Source organism: Anastrepha obliqua, chromosome 5 (genome assembly GCF_027943255.1).
Source record: "Anastrepha obliqua isolate idAnaObli1 chromosome 5, idAnaObli1_1.0, whole genome shotgun sequence".
In the NCBI taxonomy this organism is placed as follows: Eukaryota; Metazoa; Arthropoda; class Insecta; order Diptera; family Tephritidae; genus Anastrepha; species Anastrepha obliqua.
The window spans coordinates 83,232,331-83,247,533 of record NC_072896.1 but is presented as its reverse complement, the minus strand read 5'-3'; the positions used below and the strand labels follow the sequence as shown (position 1 = coordinate 83,247,533).

General features: G+C 37.5%; 2 protein-coding genes across 2 annotated transcripts in view; both read left to right on the top strand.

The window, feature by feature from the left end:
* The window catches only part of LOC129248498 (galectin-8-like), a 77,636-nt gene extending 63,321 nt beyond the window's left edge, over positions 1-14,315 (top strand). The window contains exon 4 of the mRNA XM_054888063.1: positions 14,242-14,315. The gene's annotated coding sequence lies outside the window, so the exon portion shown is untranslated. The remainder of the gene's footprint in view (positions 1-14,241) is intronic.
* Positions 6,271-14,343, top strand: LOC129248500 (galectin-4-like). Its single transcript, XM_054888069.1, has 3 exons — positions 6,271-6,387; positions 6,467-7,517; positions 14,242-14,343. Exons 1-2 carry the CDS (start codon positions 6,290-6,292, stop codon positions 7,455-7,457), a joined length of 1,089 nt encoding a protein of 362 aa, XP_054744044.1. The 5' UTR covers positions 6,271-6,289; the 3' UTR covers positions 7,458-7,517; positions 14,242-14,343.
* The last annotated feature ends 860 nt before the right edge of the window (positions 14,344-15,203 follow it).

The following is a 15,203-nucleotide window of genomic DNA, read 5'->3' as shown; positions in this document are numbered from 1 at the left end:
CAAAAATTTTTAACAACTCATTTAATACCGGCAGAAATTGTTTTTGTGTATTGTCGACATATAGTAGAATAAAAAAAAAATAGTCAACTGCGCCGTAGAGGGAGGAAAACATGGAAAAAATTTCAGCCGGTATAAAATGAGTTGGAAGAAATTTTTTTTCGACACGTTTCGTACCCTCCCACAATCACTCCCACCGCGGCTGCGCCAGCTGACGTCCACTTTCGTTATCCATGAAAGTTAAATCACAAGTATAGTCAAGCATTTAACGGTATAAAAACGCTGTCCAAAATCAACCCCTGGCTCACGGACTATAAACTTTTTATGTTATTTTTTATACATTTTTTAACTAACTTTTTTAGCAAAAACAAAAATTCATAACTTTTTTAACAAATTTTTTTAGCCGAAAAAAATTTTTATTTTAAAGACCTCCTAAATTATTGCTATTTGCTTAAAATTTTATGTTATTTTTTATAAATTTTTGAACGAAATTTCATAGCAAAAAGAAATGTGTACAAATTTTAACAAATTTTTGCGCAAAAACACATTTTATTTTCAAGAGCTCTGAAATATTTGCTACCTGCTTAAAATTTTTGTTGTTTTTATAATTTTTGAACTAAGTTTTTTAACAAAAAGAAAATAAATATTTTAACTATTTGTTGTACTTATTTTATTCATTTAGTTTTAATTTTAATAATTTTTTTTCTTTATTTAATTTTTTTGTTATTTTCTATAATTTTTTTTCGGAATTTAGAATCATTCTGTATTTTATTACGATATTAAAATTCCGTAATTTCTACAAATTTTCACTAGCCTGTGTATGTGTGTGAATATGTCATCAAAAAATATTTTTATTTGAAAATATTTACAAATACAAAAATTAAATTTATTCAAAGATTCGCTACCGAGCTGTCAAACCGTACGGTCGTATTTAATTCGTTTGTGCCCTATACTTGCTTCTTTCTGTTCTGCGCTACTTAACCTAAGTTTGCTTTTTAAAATTTTTTTGACGTGCTTTTTTTTATTTCTGTTAAAGCTTTAAACTTACAAATTATTTTGAAAAAACCGTGATATTCCATCAAAATGCCCCCCGGGGCCAACAAGCTGAGAGATAATAGGTTTGCACCTTTATCCTCATCTCCCAAAAGCAAAAGGAAAAAACCAATAACCTCAACTCTGGATGAGTTCCCGGAATTACCTATAACCAAGAAGGATGATCCTAAATATCTCGTTTTAAAGTCTCAGGACGACACTAAACCGATCTCATCCACATCTTGTTTTGCTGTCTACAAAGGTATTCAAACAATTAGTAAAGACGTTAACAAAATCACAGCTGTTCGAGATGGTAGTCTACTAATACTTGTAAAAAGCCAAAAAATTGCCGAAAAATTTTTGTCAACTACATATCTTCCTGGCGCTGGTGCTGCTGTATTTTCACTCCATGACTCTCTTAACTCAGTAAAGGGGACGATATATGCTCCATGCATTTGCCAACTTGCTGATGAGGAAATAATTCATGGTCTTAAAGATCAAGGCGTTACTGCAGTTCACAAATTCACCAAATTAAACAATGGCTCGCGGGCACCTACTGGCGCTTTATTACTGACATTCGATAAATACACTTTGCCTAGTCGTATTGAAGTGGCCTGGCGAACACTAGATATCCGTCCTTATTATCCTAATCCCATGCGTTGCAGAAATTGCCAGTTGTTAGGTCACACGACCAAACGCTGCAACAACAACCCATCTTGCGTGATCTGCAATCTTCCCTCTAACCATTCCTCCCCCTCTGATTGTACTAGAGTTAAATGTGCTAATTGCGGTGGTGAACATCCTTCTTCTGCTAATGACTGTCCAAAATTTGTCCAATCTAAAGAATTACTCAAAATTAAAACTATTCACAAATGCTCCATGAGAGAAGCCATCAGTCTTATAAGTCTCAAACTCCAACTACTCCTTCACCATTTTCTTACGCAAATGTAACTGCTACCAGCAACATCGATTCTTTAAATACAAATTTCATCAAAAATCAAAACAAGCTAACCTTAAATGACTCCAACCTCAATATTATAGTTAAAACTTCAAGCCATAACACCTTATCTAATACCAACATTCATACAATCTCTACAGACTGCTCTTATACTCCATCTTCCTCAGTATCTTCCTTAAATAACTCTCCTTCCCCTCCCTTCCTATCTTCATCTCCTGACATTAATTTGCCTCCCGCCTCTGCGCCTTCTCCATCTACCGTTCCCTCCTCACAGATCCCCTCGCTCATGGAAACATAAATCTTTACACTATTTTTCTTTTCCTTTTCTCTTCATGATGTTAACTGTCCTTCAATGGAACATTAACGGTTACATAAATAACTACTTTGAACTTGAAATATTAATTAAAGAACACAACCCCTCTGTTATATTACTAAATGAAACACATATAGCAAACAATTTAAGAGCTTATACTCCAAAACCGTACATTGGTCACTTCTATAACCTTCCGTCTAACACATCAAGCAAGCAAGGTATCGCAATCCTGATTAGAAGAAACATCCCTCATAACATTCTCCCTACACCTCATTCTAACATCTCGTCTATTTCCCTTGAAATTTCCTCCCCCTTTAAAATGATTCTAATTTGTGCCTATTCCCCGCCTCAGCAAACATTTACTTCAGCCGATTTCCTGAACCTTCTCCTCCCCTTCCTCCTCTCCTTTCTTACTTGCTGGTGATTTCAATGCCTGGTGTCCTCTTTGGGGTTCTCCCACAATTAATACCAAAGGCCGCGCAATTGAAGACGCTCTACTTAGCTCCGACTGTTTTGTTCTTAACGATGGTTCCCCTACCCATTTTTCCACTCATTCCACTTTTACTCATATTGACCTTACATTCTGTTCTACTTCAGTCTCCCCCAAAGTTGATTGGCATCGTATTGATGATCTTCATGGAAGCGATCATTTTCCTATCAAAGCTAACATTTCCCACCATAATTCAACTTTTACTAAACCTAGAATATTCTTCAAAATCTCTTCAGCTGACTGGCCTAAGTTTGAAGAATTTTGTTTGAAATACTCAGATAAACTACCTCCTTCTAATAATATTAATCAAGAAACTTCCAGGATTCAAAAAATTATAAGATCTGCAGCTAACCAATCCATTCCAAAACCCTCCCCTAAGCCCCCCAATAAAAACCCTCCTTGGTGGGATAACGAACTTTCCTCGCTTAGACTTCACAAACAACAAACTTGGCATCATTTCAAATATAATCGCTCGCCATCAAATCTTGTAGCATATACAAAAGCGAATGCAATTTTTAGAAGAAAAGCTAAGTTGGCAAAAATTAAATCTTTTCAGACTCTCACCTCCAGCATTAACTCCTCTTCTGATCCCAAAATGATTTGGAGAAACATAAAAAGACTATCTGGTAACCGGACTTCCTCTCCTATCCCCTTCCTCAACTCCTCTCAAGGCACTCTACTATATCCTCAGGATATAGCCTTAGAGTTCGCCACTTATTTTTCTAACATCTCCTCTGACTCTAATTTCTCACCTGTATACTCTTCTAACAAGAAATCTATTCTCTCCCATAGTTACTTACCTCCTCCCTTATCACATTCAGCCAAATATCTCGACTCTGATTTGTCTTCAATTGAACTCCATCTTGCCCTGTCTTCTGTGAAAGGTAAAACTCCTGGCTTAGATAAAATTTCCTATCCCATCATCAAACACCTACCCCCTCTTCTCCTCAATAGACTCCTTAAACATTACAACAATATTTTTCAAACCTCCATCATCCCTCAAGTCTGGAAAACCAGCGCCATCATTCCAATTTTAAAACCGGGCAAATCTCCCTGCGAAGTTACCAGCTATCGTCCTATTTCTCTTCTTCCTTGCCTAGGTAAACTCTTAGAAAAAATTGTTGCTACAAGGCTTTCCTGGTTCCTCCAATTTAATAAGCTTATTCACTCTAATCAGGTTGCTTTTAAAAAAGGCCAAAGCACAATCGATGCTCTTTTGTACCTTGACCACTTCATTTGTGATGCTCTATCTAACAAAAACCAAGTTTCCCTTCTCTCGCTTGATTTTGAAAAGGCTTTTGACCGTGTTGGCATACACGTAGTTCTAAGACAATTAATTAAATGGAAGGTAGGACCTCGTGTTTTTAATTTCGTAAAATCTTTCCTTTATAAACGTAAAATCAAAGTTCTTATTTCTGATACATCTTCTTCCACACTTCTCTTAGATAACGGAACTCCTCAGGGATCTTCGACGAAATTAGTTCTATTCTATCAAATTTTCCTAATATATGTCACCAGCTATATGCTGATGACCTTCTCCTATTTTCCAAATCTTCCGACCTGAATTCCATATCATCTTCCTTTGTAGACTCCCTTTCCCAGCTATCATCTTGGTGCCTTTCGTCAGGCGCTTCAATATCGAACTCTAAATCTAAATCATTCCACATTTGTAGAAAACAAAATTGTAATTTTCCAACCATTTCATTTAATAATGTTAATATTATATTACATGTTCTCCTACACTTAAGTTTCTTGGATTAGTTCTAGATAGTAAGTATGTATTTAAAGATCACTGTCAGTATATGAGAAATAGAATTATTAAAAACTCAAATATTGTTAAGTACCTATCATGTAAGCGCTCGCTCATTGGCCCAGCTCTATTAATTCAAGTCGTCAACGCTTTAATACTCTCCGTAATAAACTATTGAAATTTATGGACATCACTCAAATAACCATCTCAAAATGCTTGCTGCACCATATCATTCAGCTATAAGAAGATCGCTTCGGGCATTTCCAACATCGCCTATAAAAAATTTATTAGCTGAATCTGGTCTTCCCTCACTAAGGGATAACATGGAAGACAGTACTATGAAACTCTACCCTAGGATTATTCTTGGTTCCAACAACATGCTACGAAAAGTTTTGTTTTCATCGTCATCACGGATCCGATTGCCAAAAATTGAATCAGCTATATACATTTGCGCGATTTTCGCTAAAACAAATAACTTGCCATTAAAACCACCTAAATTACGTAAACTTTGTCATCCACCATGGTTGATTCCTAAAGAATCTTTTATAGACAATCTAGTCCGCCTACATAAGAACATCACTCCTAATGCGATTTATATCGCTGAATTTCGAGTAATCGCGAGCGAATTGAAACATAATAGTTGGAGATTTCTTTACACGGACGGCTCTAAAAACTCAAGTACGTCTTTTGCTGTCGTTAGCGAGAAAGGTAAGCCGATATCCTATGGGCTGCTTTTCCCTTTCTGTTCTATATTTATTGCTGAGGCCAACGCAATTTTCCAAGCTGTTCTACATGCTTCTAAAAACTCTGGACAGCTTATCATGTTTTCAAGCTATAAAAAATTGCTATAACCAAGCTGCTGTCATTAATTCAATTAGATAATATCTTATTTTATATCAAAAGAAAATTAAGCTAATGTGGGTTCCTAGCCATACTGGTATAACAGGAAATTTTTACGCAGACGAATTAGCAAAAGGTGCATCTAACGCGCCCACATTAACACTAAACTTCTTTACAAAATCTGATATATATCGTCTCATCAATGAAAAGAGGCACTCGAAACTCTTCATCGATTGGATTTCTTATAATCATCATTATACAATAGTCAACTCAGCAAGGATCAAACCAGTATATCCTTCAACAATTCCAGCTAACTTTCTCACTCCATACATACGTTTCCGGATAGGACACACAATAGCTACGCATGCTCACCTCCTTGATAGCATAAGAACCAATAACTGTCCATTTTGCAACGACACAGCAACTGTCCTCCACCTATTAGAAACACTGCTTCGAGATAAAAGAGAATGTTACTCTAATACGGATCCTATTTCCCTCCTTTCCAACCCAACTGAGGAAAACATAAATACCATATATCACTTTCTAAAAGATTGCGACCTATTGAGAAGAATTTAACACAAATCATTCATTCAACGGTCAGCTGATAGCCTCTGATGCTAGCGCTGCATGTTTTTTAGGTTGTACATATGTAAATTTACATTGTATAAGCTTATATAAATAAATAAATAAATAAAAAAAATAAATAAAAATTTCTTCAACACCCGCGTTGGTCGCCATGTTTCGCGTGATTGTAAATTATCGAAATGTACGTTGGAATGTCAACTGCTTTACAGTCTGCTTTACACCCTTTAGAAAATATGATTTAAGCCATATTTATAACTGCGATAGAGTTACATGCATTTTAATTTAATTCCATTCTTCCAATTTCAGAGTTCATTCTACGCCTACATGGAGCCGTTGCCCGTATATCAAAATGAGAAGATCGGCACTTTGAAGGAAGGCATCAGCTTCACAATAACCGGTAAAATTTTGCTCAATTGTGAGCGGTAAGTACATACGTACATACACTTCCATTCTCTTCTGTTAATTTCTGCCGTTCATTATTCAATTCGTATTATTTTCCAGATTTTCGATCAATTTCGTTATCGAGAATGCAACACGAGATGTTGCGCTCCATATCAATCCACGCCTGCCGCAAAACTACATTGTACGCAATACCAAAGTGAAAGGCGTATGGGGCAGGGAGGAGGTCTCGTCAGCACTGCCATTCTCACTGCATCGTGGAAGCCGTTTCGCCATTCAGATTTTCATAACAGACAGTGATTATCTGATCTCCGTGAATGGTATACATTTTGCCAAATACGCGCATCGCTTACCCTACACTTCGGTGTCGACAGTCGAGGTGAAGGGCGATGTGGAGGATGTGAACATGGAACGCGCCGATGTGGAATGCTATCCGGAGCATTTACCAGGCGTAGATCCCAAAGAGATATGTGTGGCTTTAGACATTTTCGATGAGCACCCGAATGGTGGCGATAAGTCCGCATTGATGCCCTACGACGAAGTAGATGGCTCGAATTTGGATTGGGCGCCACTTGGTATAAAAAGTACGATTGCGCTAATGAAAAATATCGCATGTGGCATACCACTACCCTACTACGGCCTCTTGCCGACTAATTCGTTGAAAGTGAGGCGTTGCCTTCAAATTGTGGGACGCGTCAAATTGTTACCACAATCGTTCTACATCAACTTGCAAAAGGGTCAACACTATTGGCCGCATCCGATTATCGCATTTCATTTTAATCCGCGTTTCTCGAAACAGAGTGGCGCAATCGGCAAAGCGATTGTGTGTCGAAATGCTTGGTTCAATGGCGCTTGGGCGGAGGAGGAGCGCTCCGAATTGGACACAGACTTTCGGCCGGGCAAGACGTTTCGCTTGGCCATTGTGTGCGCGGAAAACACATTCGAGGTGTATTTGAATGACAAACTCATAACTGAGTTCAAGTATCGCATCAAGCCGGACATAGTGGATACGGTGTATATACAGGGTGATATTAAATTGCGAAGTGTTGTGCTGCTCAGCAATTTGTCGCCAAAGGGCACACGACGCATTTAGACAAATCCGTTCTTCAGATATAACTAATGAATTGGGCGACAAAGAGGAAATAAAGTGAAGGTGGGTACGGGATGAGAGACGGTAAACGAACTTTAACAAGTGGTGGTGTGTTGCCAGAGACGTGCATACGAACAGGTTTACTGGGAAAGTGGTGCTAGATAATTTAGGATATTATTATTTAGGTCATTTCTGATTAATTTGGTTACATGACTTGATGTTCAAAAGTGAACCGTTTTCAAGATATTCGATTTTAAAGATTATTTAAAAAAATAGTTTCGCTTTGCTGTACGCAAGGCGCATTCAATAAAGGTGGTGGCACTAGACCAACAACAATGTTCTGCACCTTTGATTGTCAAAGCAAAGTATTGAGAAACTAGAAAACAAATAATGAATTCGCCTTGTTTCATTCTGAGCTGACAGCCACATGGATACGGCAAAATAAAAAAATAAATCAGCTGATTTACCAACACCACTTTTAATAGATTCGCCTTGGCTGTACGTCAACTTTGTTGAAAATGTTAGTTAAAGGCTCTGATTTTTTTGTGTGGTTAGTTAAAGAGTTTGTCTATTAATAAAAATCATCAATAAAATTTGAATCAAGCTCTGTCCGTCAAAAATGGCTACTTGAGAAAGTTTTGAATTTATGATTTTTTCTGCAAATTATTTTATATACTACAAGGTGCCGCAAAATGAATCATCAAAGCAATCAGCAATAAATTAGATACATTTTTTCTCGGAAGTCATAATGAGTCCACGTGGCCATTGAAGGAACACTTAATGAAAGAAGAGCCCGTCTGGCCTAACATATTCTACTAGTCTTCACGGGTTAGGTTCCTAATCGTTCCTCTCAAAGCGTTATTTAAGTCAATGACTAGATTTACATAACAAAAACTTAAGAACTAAAAGGGAGTAAATTTGAAAAATAATAAGATTCAATGAGTGGCTTAAATAGAGGCCTTGGCATAGCAAAATTAAGATCACGGCTTCTAGGAAGCCGAATAAGCTCTTCAAGTCTCCTAGTAAGAGGGGCGAAATTAAGCTAATTAGATCTGAGAACTTCAACATAAAATGGAGTATAAGAGCGAAGTATTCTAATAGGAATATTGAAGCTCAATTGGCCGAGTAGATCTGAATAGTCAATGGTCCCAGGTATTCTATCGTCGGATCTCAAGTGACAAATCATTAATAATTATGCACCTAGCACTGTAGGATGGCAAGGGACTATCAAAGTAAAAAAAAAGTAATAATAATGTGAGAAATACATCGGATTCCAGATGATGGAGACCGAAAAAATTTCAAATCCTCTGCATAGAGTAAATTTTTGGAATGCTTGAAATAACGATCAACGGCAGTACCAATAATGCTACCTTCTGGTACTCCAGAAGTTGACACAAATGCATGGGATCTGGTATTCCCAATTTCAACAAAAGATATTCTATTTGGCAGGCCTGATTTCAGCCATGAAAGAAAAGCCGATTGGAAGCCTAGATTTTCAAGTTTCCAAAGGAGAATTTTGTGCGAGACCGTTTCAAATGCCCTCCAAAAATTGGTGTATGTGGTGCCCACTTGAGACCTACTCTTAAACTCAGAGCCATAAAACTCAGAAAAAACAACAAAATTTGTACAGGAGATCGTCCTCCAACAAACCCGTGATGGCAAGGATGAGTTAATCCTTTCCGTAACCCAGGCGAATGGCCACACGGAACCCGTAATCAATTCTATAAAGAGATACAAGGTTTTCTTCCCGTCTAGGGAAGAGTAGAACACCAACCCAACATGGATAAATGATGACTCACAAAAATGGTACTCAGATGGTTCCAAAAAGCTCCAAGGAGTAGGAGCAGGAATAGTGGGGCCTAGAGCACACAAATCCCTAACACTAAGTACATATGCCAATCTGGGGCTAATAGTGGGCTGTGATGCAAACTCACAGAACATTGTGTGGGGAAGCAGAAAAGGCAACCCCAGAGGTCTCAAGTTACTGGATTTTATCCTGTCATCCGATTTGGTCATTCAAAACACTGGTAACAAACCAACTTTTGTGACCAGAAGGAGACAAGATTTAATTAATTTAACACTTACCAATAGGTCAGTTGGAAATCAAATCAATCGATGGCGAGTTTTGGAAGAGGACTCTCTTTCTGATCATCGCCTTATCGAATTCCGACTGGGAATTGACACAATATCAATACCTTCCGGTAGGAATCCTCGAAATGTGGACTGGGACAGGTATGGTGAGCTTGTAACAGAGCGATTACCAAATCTGAAAAAACTCTGATCAGCAGAAATGATTGAAGATGCTACTAAAAAATTAGAAGGTATGTACTTTAATCAATTGCTTTGAGGAACTGTGCCCACTCAGGCAAAGCAGACAGGGGAAAGCGGTTCCTTGGTGGAACCCTGAACTGTCGAAGCTTCCTGTACGGTCCAAGAAACTTCTTGATAAGGCCTTGAAGACCAAAACAGAAGAGGACTGGGCTAATCATCGACTTACACAAAGAGAATATAAGAAAAAAGTACGGAAAGCCAAACTTTAATCCTATAGAAATTTCTGCAGTAACGTCGAAGAAATGAGGGAAACAACAAGACTTTGTAAGGTCCTTCAGTTAGACCGTTCAGTAAGGCTGGATTCCATTCGAAAACCTGATGGTTCATACACCATTTCCAAATCGGAAACGTTTAATGCTCTACTCGAAACCCATTTTCCGGGTAGTAGAACTCTCTCTGAAGTTGAGAGTGGCATGAACAATAACGGTAGCAACGGTGAGACCTCTAGGCACAGCTGGTATATTGCTAGTCGGATAGTGACAAGGGAATTGATAAGGTTTTCCTTGTCTTCCTTTGAGAACTTTAAGTCCCCTGGACCTGACGGAATATATCCAGCAATGCTTAAAAAAGGAGGAGACAGGCTGATGAGGCCCTGAAAAGGATCTTCATAGCCTGTCTCGCATTTGGTTATATACCATCCCAATGGCGACGCGTAAAAGTAATATTTATTCCGAAACCAGGAAAAGATGACTATTCCCTAGCAAAAAGTTTTAGACCAATCAGTTTGATATCGTTCATGTTGAAAAGTCTGGAACGAGTGGTGGAGAAACATATTCGAGTGGGGGTATTGCCGAGAAGTCCACTTAGTAGAAATCAACACGCTTACCAGAGTGGAAAATCATGTGAATCAGCCTTACACGATCTTGTTAGCAAGATTGAAGCCAGGCTGGAAGCTGACGAATACACAATGGGCGTGTTCGTGGACATTGAGGGGGCTTTTGATAATGTCACTTTCGGCTCGATATGTTCTTCTGCCGCACGGCATGGAGAGGCTGTTAACCGCTGGTGGGAGCAGTGAGGAAAAAATCACAGTCAGGGCCAAGCAAGGATGTCCCCAAGGGGGTGTTCTTTCTCCGCTGCTGTGGTGCTTCGTCATAGACTCTCTATTAGTGGAGATGCAGGAACTTGGTTTTCACGTCCAAGCATATGCGGACGACGTCTGTGCGCTAACATCAGATAAATCTTTAAGGAGGCTTTGCACGAAAGTGCAGAGGATTCTTGACAAAATCGATGACTGGTGCATGAGACAAGGTCTTTCCGTATGCCCTAAATGCTATGCTTGATTAGCTCCCCCTGGATCTTAAGATACAACAGAAAGCAATAGAAGCAATGTGTGGACTCCATAAATATGGTTTCTGGCACGAAGATGGAACTTCAGGACACAGAGAAATCTTTAAGTTGCTGTCGGAGCAGTATCCACTGTTTTTGGCACCTTAAGATGACCTGATACCCACAGTTTCATTTGGAAGGAAATTTGATGTAAGATTTCCATTGCGTGAGCAATGGAGCAATCCAGAATGCATGCAGGGAGGTTTGACGGATATTTTCTTTACCGATGGGTCCAAGACTGAAATAGAGTCTGGAGCCGGATGGTACTTAAACGATAGTAATAAGTATCACTATGCTATGGGGGGAATGGCAACTGTTTTCCAAACAGAAGTTTTTGCCATCCTAAAAGAAGCCGAATGGATAAGCGAGAGGAGATGGAGCGGGAAACAGATTGGAGTCTTCAGTGACAGTCAGGCTGCATTGAAGGCCCTGGAGAACGCGAAGCAACCCTCGAAGATTGTTCAAGAATGTAAGAAGAAGCTTAAATCTGTCGCAAGACAAAACAGGCTTGTACTTATATGGGTTCCGAGACACTCCGGTGTTCAAGGAAACGAAATTGCCGACGAATTGGCCAACCGTGGATCAGCGGTGCCCCCACAGGGGCCAGAGCCAATAACCGGAATCAGTCCCGCAGGATTCAAGAATTGGATCAGCGATTATGTAGGCAATCTACATAAAGAGCGATGGTCCGGTCTAGAACGCTGCAGAACTGCAAAGTGTTTTGTGACAAGTCCGAACAGAAAACTGTCAAACTTTCTACTAAAACTTAGAAGGAAAGACATTCGGTTGATGTTCGGCATCATTACAGGACACAACCCATGGGGTCAGCATATGACCACCATTGAAATCATCGAGGACCCGGTATGCCTGTCATGCTTGGAGGAGGCGGATAGCACTGAGCACTTTCTCTGTGACTGTCCTGCCTTTGCTAGAGCACGACTACGAGTATTGGGTTCCGATGTCATGAGAATGAGTAATATTCGTTCTTTAAAACTGGAGGATATTTACAGATTTGCCAAAGAATCTGGAAAATTCTCACAGGACTAACTATCTCTATCTCTATCTCTATTCTTTCCTATCTCTTTCTCTGATACTTTTCTCCCTCCCTCCTTGACAATCTACCCCCTTTCCAGAGCTTTAAATACAATGGGCTCTTTAGCCTGAGTGTTTTAGGAGCCACCAAATCTCCTGGTGCTCCTTGGCTCGATCTTTTCAGATTCAAATTCAAGTACATATGCTACGGTTTTCCATGCGGAGCTCTTCGCCATAATGGAAACAGTGGAAATCATATCCAAAAGAGGGTTCGAGAAAGTAAAAATTAAAATACTTTCGGACAGCTAATCGCTTCTCAAAGCCTTGAATAACTTCACATTCAAGTCAACAGTCATAATATAGTGTACCAATGCACTCAAAAAACTGTCCACTCATAATCAGGTATCACTGATTTGGGTACCAGGGCATGAGGGACACGAAGAAAACGAAAAGGCGGACTTTTATGCTATTCGCTGTAACAAAAATAATATAAAACAGGAAATCAAAAAATGGATCCAAACAAAAATCAGGGCACACTGGAGCGGCACAAGTGGCCTTAATCACTCCAAAAAGTTTTTGAACTTCAATGCTAACAGAGCAAAATCTGCTGTAACCCTAAATAAAAAGGGCCTCAAATTACTCTGTGGAGTACTTACAGGTCACTTTGCCTGTAAGAAATACTTTAACACAATAGGATTATCTAGTACAAGATCATGCAAGTTCTTATTCATCAGAAATACTTAATCCCCAACTGTGAGGCATTAGGCCACAGGAGATACAGAATCCTGGGCTCGTGCCAACTAGAGAAGGAAGACCTGCAATTGCTCCCTCCTAAGGAGCTGGTTCGATTTCTCGGTATACTAAATAATGATAATTAAGTAATTAGGGGCGCACAATAGATCAATCTGAGTGGAGTCAAAACTAAATTGCGATATGAATCGATATGAGTTATTTGTCAGGGTCAGAATTTTCAAAAAATTGGATTTTTTTGTTTGCATTTTCTTAAAGCCTAATACATTAAAAATATTGTGTGAAAATTTGAAGTGAATCCGACAAATACTTTTCGAGCTATTCAACAATTAACAAAGGGCTTTCGAGAGCAAAACTTTAAGTGCGTTTTTCTCAAGACTGTGTTTTTTGAACTGGTGATCACTGCAACTTACAAACCGCTTGGTAGATTTCAATAAAATTTATACTGCTTTTGAAAGACATAAAAACTCGTGCCTGCTCGAAGGATTTTTTTTAATTTCGCTTGTTTTTTAACAATTAATTGTCGGTTTTTTTCTCGAAAATCTGAGAAATATTTCATGAGGCCGCCATATTGTCCGATTGATTTTAGATGAATCTACACGAACTTGTAATGATCACCGTAAGGGAATTCTGCAGAAACGGGCTCCACACAAACAGCGATAACTTTTACAATTATAAATTTTTTTTTTAATTTTGTTCAACTCAAGTCGAATAATAATACATTATATACGAGTATTAATGCCAGGATTTTATTTTTGTAAAATAAAGCAAATGACTAGCAAAACAAAAAATTATTGAAAATCATCGTTTTTTCTGGCCTCTGACTACCCCTAACCTCTTAGTAAAGAAGAAAATAAAGTAAAAAATGTTTGAAAACTTAAATAAATTTTATGTTATAATGATTTTCGCCTGACCAATATTTTTCATGCCCGTGTTTTATGACCAAATTAAGCAGAAATACTTAAGTAATCTTAAGATTTTATGTATCTGGCACGACTTTCTTGATGATCCTGTAATGGAATTTTCATTAACCATTTGTCATTGTGGTAATTAGTTGTAAATTCTAAAATTTTTGCTACTATGTTTAATGCATACAATAATTCTTACAAAATTAAGGATAGAAATTATGTCATAAACTATGGCTAAGTTAACTTTTTCTTGGTGACATACATTTTTTTTTATTATTATTATTTTTTTTTATTTTTGAATGTATTTACTGAACTAATTTATGATAATTGGCCTAGAATTACTTTCAGAATTCGTTCTCTATTTACAACTAATTCCACAACAGCAACAACATATGCATTTTTTGCAAATATTTATATATCAAAATTTTTCTTTTCAGATTTCCAATGCTGTTTGCGGCACATAGTCAGACAGTCAGTCAATGAAGAGAGCCTTTGGAAAGGTAGTTGCGGAGTTGTAGTCGTGCAAGCGCAACTTAAGCCATATTTAATATGGATATGCGAATAGATTTCTTATTTATTAGTTTTTAGCTTTAATTATATTCTTCGTATACTATTTCTATAAAGTTCAGTTTGCTTTTGATTAACATTTAAGTTCTTAAGAAAACCAAAAAAATGCATCAAAGATTAGAAAATACTTACAATAAATAATTAACGAAAAACATTTACCAAGACACAATTTTTTTAAGATTTTTAAAGCATTTTGAAACTATATGTATGTATTTTTTTTTTTTACTTGATTACGTTGTTAGTATATATTGGAAAAAAATACGAAAAAAATGTCTAAAATAATTAAAAAGGCCTACTCGCTTTATAATTGAGTTTCTCGGACAATAATTAACTTAGGCAGTGTGTTTAGGCTACGAAAGCGTCCGGTAGTCTAGCATATATATATATATATAGCAGTACGCATACATACACCAGTGCATACATACATATATAGATGTGTTTCCAAAATTTTAAATATTAAACTTGAAATACCCTCAATGGACTTGTGATGATTTTTCTTAAAGCAGAGCTAAAAGTGGAGAGTCGAAATAAACGAATGTAACTGTATGCTATCTCCAAATATGACCACATTATTTAATAAATACATACGCACGTATACTACACATTCATATATAAAACTTTTGCCTTTCAAATGTGCTGTATTACGAGTTATTTGTGTATCTATTTTATGCGAAGATATAAAATTTTTATGCCAAAAAGGTTAACTACTTTATAGGAAATAAGGCAGAAAAGGCCCCTAATGTATTTCTAAAGTTAAAAAATAATTGATATATTTTACGAGTGCGTTGTTGTTATTTTATTTTTAAACACTCTTTGAATCCCTTAATGCAAA